Below are 7,775 nucleotides of genomic sequence, written 5' to 3'. Positions count from 1 at the left end.
ACATGACCATAAATAACATCCCCAAAAACCATGTTAAACAGTTAATCGGAGACTTCAGTGCTCAACTAGGCAAAGAAAGAAGATACCACATCATCAGAAAATGGCCACCCCAAAAAAAAAAAAAAATGGACAGAGTCTCATCAATCTCTGTAGAAACCACAATCTAATCTTGAAACCTAATATTTCAAGAGGAAACCTGAAAACCTAGAAACTACACCAAAGGAGAATGACAGCTAGACTTTGTCTTCATGGATAAACAACAATACAAGGAGATTTACATCATAAAAGTCCTCTGAGGAGAAGATACAGGCTCAGATCACTATGTAATCAAAGTTAAAATTAAATTTACTTCCCAAAGAAAGCAACAAAATCAAACCCCTAAAAAAATAAAAAAATGCATTCTGAAATAAATAATTAAATGTGTATTTAATTATTTATTTCAGAATGTATTTTTTTTGCTTTCCTTTCAATAAACTTTTTTAATAATATTTTCTTTTTGATATACTCACAACCCCCATTTAGTGTTATCATGCCCCCTACGGGGGGTGTACCCCACAGGTTGAGAACCCATGTGTAATAGTAGTAACCCAATTTAAATACCTCAGAAAAATAATAACAAACAACCTAAACAAAAAAACCTCGATCCAAATAAGAATAGAAACAAACTAGCTAACGCTCAAAACTTAACCTGGTACACTTACAATAAAAAATGCCTATTAATAAATACAAAAATAAGACTACTACAGTTATAAAACCAGAAGCCACTTATGCAGCAAAAACATTCTTCCATCTGAACAAACAATGAAAGGCAGACAGACTCTGTCTGATTGAATTGAAAGAAGAATTGGAAGTACTTTTTCTGCATCAATAGAAAGTACCAAAAAGGGAGGCAATTGTAGATTGTGCCCAACAAAGTCGTGTGCAAAGAGTTGGAACCCATCACTGATACCATGCATAAGAGGAGACTAGGATTCTTTGGACATATACGAGGATGCAAGATTCAAGGCTTCTGAAACAGCTAGTACAGTACAATCTGAATTTGAAAAACACCAAGACAGGATGCAAATGGATCACAGAAATAAGAGAGGATCTAAAGGAGATTGGCTTTACACCAGAAGACATTACAGATAAAATAAAAAAGAACAAAAACACTCATTTCAAACTTACAAGAAAAAACTCACAACACAAACATTTTCAACACTAGAAAGGACAAAAGATCGAAACATATGAAAAAGTACTGGGAGGACTGCAAGGCCCAAACAGTACCATCTAATGGACTTGGATAACAGACTGACTAAAGTTATCTTATTCATTCATAAAAAAATAATATATATATTATTATTATTAAAAAAATATATTAAATGTATTAATATATTTATACATTTATTATTATTAATTATTTAAATAATATATTCAATACATTTAGTCACATTTTTGTAGCTTTAATATTCAAAAATATCACTAAAGGGGATTGCTTAATGTTTTTAAAAGGACAACATCTAAAAAAACTGTCATTAACCTTGTTGAATAAAGTGATGCTAATTGGCAACAAAAGATCTTTTCAAAAAATAAGTATCACTTATTTTAAATTAAGATATTAATAATTTTAGAAAACTTACAAGTTTCATCATGCTGTTAGATGGATCAGTATTTGATTTCACTAAGATGCAAATATTTGCTAAAAATATAATCATTTACATAAATGTTGATGATTTCATGGGTAGATGTCCAAATCGTGCCGTACAGTGTGTAAGTAGCAAAGAAAAAATTATCTTATAATGATGAATTTTAAAATTTTGGTAAAAGCAGTACTGTGCATGTGTAATATTTACAATATTTATTGTTATCTTCAGAGGATTATTGAAGTGTCATTTATTTTAGTCATTACATAAATTAGTGATCAGTTAGTAATATAAGTTTTATCACTGTTGAGTTTATGTACACTTATTCATATTCCTTAAAAATTTAGTGTTTTGTGTGGTTTACTTGTGAAATTGTATAACTAATTGTGTATTTTTAGATAAAAAGTAGTTATATTTATTTAGAAAAACTTAATAAGTATTTTAACAATCTAAATAGGCTTGTGGAGTATTATATTTAGAATAATTATGGAGTGATTATTGCTTATAAAAACAGAATGCTAGAAAAACTTATCTACATAATTATGTGGTTGGTATTCAAGCAAAATATTAAGATTATTTTATAATGGATGTATTTTGCTATTAAAAGTAAGAAACATTTGGCTTGTTATAAAAATTTTACTGATCTATGTAAATCAAGAATAATAATTAATTTTATTCATCAGTTGATTAAGTTTGTTGCTAAGTTGATTAAGTTTCTAGCAGTGTAAACAGCTGGCTATACATTTCTAAATAAAAACCAGTATTATTCCATTGTGAATTAGTATTACTAATTTTGTCTTTCAACACCAAAAATAAGGTGTATTTCTTTAGTAAATATGAAAACTTTGAAGAATCTTGCCAGCTGGAGCATAGATTTATATATACATTGCTTTCTTTAGAATCAACTACATCTGAAAAGTTTAGTTTTTTCAGAGATCTTTTTCGTGTTATATCAGGGATAGCAACAATAATTCACATAATGTCCTAATACTTCAAAAACGATTTAATTTGCATTAAATAAAAAAAGAGCTTAAAACAGTGTAATACATCATCTAGGAATAAAAAGTTCATTTACTGCTGTGAATGACTGAAGGGGACAAGTATATTTGTATTTTCAAAATAATAGTTTTCAATAGCTACTGTAAATGTTTGAAACAAATTTAAAAAAAGTGGTTTTGACTTAAATCACTTCTTTAATACTTGCAATAATTTGCATAAATTAATTAAAATTATTTCAAACAATTTAATTAAAATAATGTTTTAATCAGACCTAAATGCTCAATAAATTAGTTAAACTTAACATAATTTATTTATTAACCCAATTAGAGGCATTTTATATAAAGCGCGCTTTGTTAAAGTAACCATTAGAGTAACCGTCCAATCAAGAAGGGCCACAAATGTTGGCATTGATATATCAATGGCACTGATGCGAAGCCGATAGCTTATAACACATGGTTACGTGGTGTTACAACGGTTCCATGTAAAAAGTAGTTTTTTATTCGTATATCAGGTAAAAATTTTAACTTAAATTTTTGAAGTTCAGATCAGATTATTTAGTCTAAGTACTGTGCGGTTTTTTTTTATCCGTAAAAGTTAATATTTTCACAAAACAAAAATAAACCGTAAATTTTAGGCTATGTTAACTGTCAAGCAGTTTCATTCATTTTCTGCTGTTGTGTTGAATATTGTACTAATAATTATGTAGTTACTAATTCAGGAAATTTTTATTTATAAGATTTACTTCAAGTTTCAATGTATTGCTTATGAAAAACTTAAGGCTTGATCCACGCTTGGATGGAAATATTGTTCCAGTGAACCTTGCATTCGTCAGTTCCAGACGATGTTCTGAATTCTGTAATATTCCTATATATTGGATTATGGTAGAATAATGTTTTGAAATGACTGTTATTGAATGCCCTGGATGTATGTTATGATGTTTTCCATCTACTTAAGATTTAAAATATAAACTGTGTGTTGAAACTTGCTTACCAGCTTGTTAAAATCTGGTGTTTTGTGTAAAAAATAAGTTACTTGTTCTATGAAAACTGAGTCCTTTTGTTCTTAATTAAAATTAAATGTATTCTGAACACTGTTTTAATTTCTAACATGATGAAACTCATTAAAATATTATTATTATACTCAAAAGTTGAGGTTGAAATTTGTACGAGCTTGAACATAATTCATTTGCCATTTTTAGTTATATCAACTGTTTGTAATTATAAAGTTCTATTCATATTGAAATAACTATAAAAATAAGATCATGTCGACATAATTCCTCACATTTGTTTATCTAGTTTAGGTTTAGATGCATACATATGGTTATTTTTTATAACATTTCTGAAATTTATGATGGTTTAATAATTTTATTATGGTTAAGTGTTTCTGCAGTGGAGTGCAGCCAACTTGTGTCAATGATATTTAAAAAGTTTTTTCTATTAAAAAACGTGTTTTATTTATGATTATTGTATGTGTAATAGAACATATGACATGTAATAGTGATGATTATTTTTTAGAGTTTTGGCATTGTAAATATCATTAGTTCATTATGAACTAATGTAGATAATTTAAGAATATGCTACCTAAGTCTGTTATTCTTGATATAACTAGAATGGAGTAAGCTTACTCATTATTTAACAATTTTTTCAATACTAGTAAATTTTTAGCTAACTAATTAATATTGTTCATAAATTTATGTGAAAAGGTACATTTCTGGATGCTGTAGTGTAGTTCTGGATATTTAATGTTTTTTGAAAGAAGCAATAAAGTTGTTTTAAGTAAAATATGAATTTTATATGCAATTTGTAAACCACCATAACAAAATCAGGTTTACATTTTTGTTAGAAGAAAGTTACTACTGAATAGCAAATGTGGTTGAAATCGAGATTAATGCAGAAGCTGTTGGCCAGCTAATTTCTTGGAGTTAAGCTGGATCCAAATAAATACATACAGAAACAGAAGTTTCCATCCAGATTGTTTCTATATTTCATTTATGTTCTGAATGGCCAAATAACTAGTCATGGAAGAAGCAAAGAGATGGGTTACTTAATGACGGGTTAGATGGGTTAATGGGTACTGGGTGAAAATTTTCTTTGTAATTGTTGACACATTTTATTCAATAAAGCATATTTTGACTGAGTTTAGAAATTAAAGTATAATACTGCTGACAATGTGACACTTGTGCTTCTTTGTTTTTGATTTGTCTTGAGGCATTGACTTATTTTGTAAAATTAAGTACTTTGATAGAACTGTCATTGCACAAAAAAATTTGCATATACTGATGCCATTATAATTAATAAATAAATTGTGACTCCTTCTGAATACTCAACCCCCTGATAAAGCACATACCAAAAATACAGCAACCCACAATTATAAAAAATCACAAAAATCATTATAAAAAAGTTATTGCCAAACACTTCACAGGTAAACCAGATAATCATGTATTCATCCATAGATAAAAATCTTTTGCAAGCACTGCACATAACATCAATATTGATAGATCAAATCACTCAGTCAACACAGATCTTATGTATTGAAGACCATGAACTGAATAAATTTCCCAATTACTTTAAAACAAGGAAGCTCTTTACCAAACACCATCAAGGAAAAACCTAAATTGTTCTGTTCAAAAAATCTTTTGGAAGCTTAATTTTAAAGCGAGTAATGATTTTTATTTTGCAAGATGAGTTATCTTTTGACTAATTAACATGTAATCCTAACTTGTTTGTAATGCAATCTGACTCACCTATACAGTGTTGTTAGGGAGATATGGCAAGCTCTGCAGTATAATAATGACTTTGATGGGCATATTAACAGTTTATTTTTTTTTTTTATCTTATTTATTTATTTTCAAATTACTTAGCCAGTTAAAATTGTAATAGATGAATTTTCTACTGTGTGAAAAATTCTGAAACTGACCAGGATTCAAACATAGAATCTGTCAGATAAAATACACTTGATACCATTCCTCTTTGGAGGTTAACAATTAGTAATGAATGTTAGCGTTTCTATACTAATAAATGCTATATAGTCTCAAAAATATTTTTGAACCTGAAATTTTATTATGATTGGTATTAGTATAATGAACTACACATTAATCTCACACTGTTACGATCATCAGACATTTTGTTTCAAACAAATATAATAACCGTTACAGTAATCAATTGTTCACATGTTGATAGACTGAAAAAAAAAATAAAAATATATAAATCTGGCGAACACAAAAAAAAAGTTTTTTGTAAAGTTGTATGTAAAAGTAAAAAATCTTGTAGATTAATCTTTCATAACACTGCATGAAAACGTTTTTTTAAAAATCTGTTGTTTTAGTCTGTTCTTTTAATAGTTTACTTAGTAAAATATGACTTCTTAATTAAATTGTAACGCTCACTAAATTAATATTTCTCCTTTGCTTTAGACTTCTTCATTGCTGTTTCTGTTCTGTCACATCATTTTGAAACATTACTTGTTTTATTAAAATCTTTGTCATCACTACTGATTTTCTTCTTTTTTTAATGGCATTGTCAATTATTTCTTCATTAGTCTTTTTTTTTTTTTGACCTACTACTGATTATTGTTAATTTCCTATCATGCTAAAAGTATTTGTGTTAAATTCATTTCTGCAACTGCATCTTTGTATTGATTAGAATCTGACCTAACACATCTGAACTGTTCATTTTTGTTTCCTTTTTTCGTTTGAACAGGGTAAAATTTCCAAAAAAAAATTTTTACAGCAGTTTTGAATATTGTAAGATTTTTACCTTTTTCCACCTTACTTGATTTTTAAATATAATTTCCTTCAATGTAAGGCCTACTTTTTCATAGAAGAAATGACTGTATAAAAAAAAGGTAAGGAGATATAGTTTATCTATGATATAATAAATAGCAGAGTATGGCTGAAGAGCACTGTAATTGTAGTCTCATCTGTAACTTTCTTGTTATTGAAATTGACTTTATTACAGCTCATTGTTGTGTAAAAAACAGCTTATTTTTTATGTAATATACAATAATGTTTAACAAACCGTTGTCCCACAGATTTGTCCTTAAATTTGGGATGTTTTTAACGTATTTAAATATGATTTTTTAAATTGATATTATTTAATTTTGAAATGATCGTCTGATTACTAAAGTATTTTGTTTTTAATTTTAATTTATAGCTATCCCTTTGTTTGTAGTACAGTTTTATTATTTCAGTAAGCATGCCCGCTAAATGATTTGTTTATAGTTTTTTTTGTACATTAAGAATTAATCTTTCTTGAAAAATGTTATTACTTAATTTTTTTGATTAGTGTGATAAATATTACACCAAAGTAGGGTGTAATTTAATTCTAGTCATTTATTTTTCAACTATATTTTGTTTACATTATGTTAAGGTGATTTATGCTATAAATAATTGTAGGGAACACCATTTTTAATCAATTTTGATATAATTTCAAAAATTTTAATTTACAGAATGCAGTTATTCAGTATATCACGTTCACTTGGATGGTGGAGTTACTTATTTATTATTATAATTAATGTTATACTATTAACACCAAATCTTGTTAATGGAATTGCAGTGATGAGTGTAGATTTAGGCTCAGAATGGATGAAAGTTGCAATTGTATCTGTGAGTATATTTTTTGTATTTATTTTACTCTTGTTATGTAAAATGTATGTATAAATTTTATAAATTGCTTTTATTTTAATGTGAAACTGTAAAATTTGATTTACTTATAAGTGCAAGAATGTAGAATATTTTAATCTCCCTTAGCAGCTTTCTGTTGATCATTATTCTTATTATTCTCGCCACTTCCTTATCCCTTCTTTCCTGAATTAGCCGAAGGAATGATTCAGTTATCACATTAGCCCTGGTAAAAGTGGGTCTCTTACTCTTCTTAAAATTATTAAATTAATATTCAGGTAAATTAATAAAAATTAATTTATCAGGCAAAATTAATATAAGCAATTAAATTTTCACTATAAAATTATGGTGTGGGAATTGGCCAATATTAAATAGAAAAAATAACTTGGAAATTGAAGTTTACTTATGAAAAGATGATGAAATTTTAAATATACACTTCAGCGTTATATGTTACACAGTAGACAAACACATTAAAAATAAATGTAATTTTTTCCCATAAAAAAGGATGATGTATGGGTTTGTCTGTTGTTGTATGT

At 27.5% G+C, this 7,775-nt stretch overlaps 1 protein-coding gene across 2 annotated transcripts in view; it reads left to right on the top strand.

Annotated features, from left to right (window-relative positions):
* Nucleotides 1–3,045: 3,045 nt before the first annotated feature.
* The window catches only part of Grp170 (hypoxia up-regulated Grp170 co-chaperone protein), a 109,211-nt gene continuing 104,481 nt past the window's right edge, over nt 3,046–7,775 (top strand). For both annotated transcript variants that reach the window (XM_075377525.1, XM_075377524.1), the window contains exons 1-2: nt 3,046–3,132; nt 7,068–7,224. In XM_075377525.1, coding sequence (XP_075233640.1) covers nt 7,069–7,224 — 156 coding nt within the window. In that variant the 5' untranslated portion in view covers nt 3,046–3,132; nt 7,068. The remainder of the gene's footprint in view (nt 3,133–7,067; nt 7,225–7,775) is intronic.

This window comes from Lycorma delicatula, chromosome 10, assembly GCF_047948215.1.
Source record: "Lycorma delicatula isolate Av1 chromosome 10, ASM4794821v1, whole genome shotgun sequence".
Classification (NCBI taxonomy): domain Eukaryota; kingdom Metazoa; phylum Arthropoda; class Insecta; order Hemiptera; family Fulgoridae; genus Lycorma; species Lycorma delicatula.
This window is presented reverse-complemented; position numbering and strand designations above follow the sequence as displayed.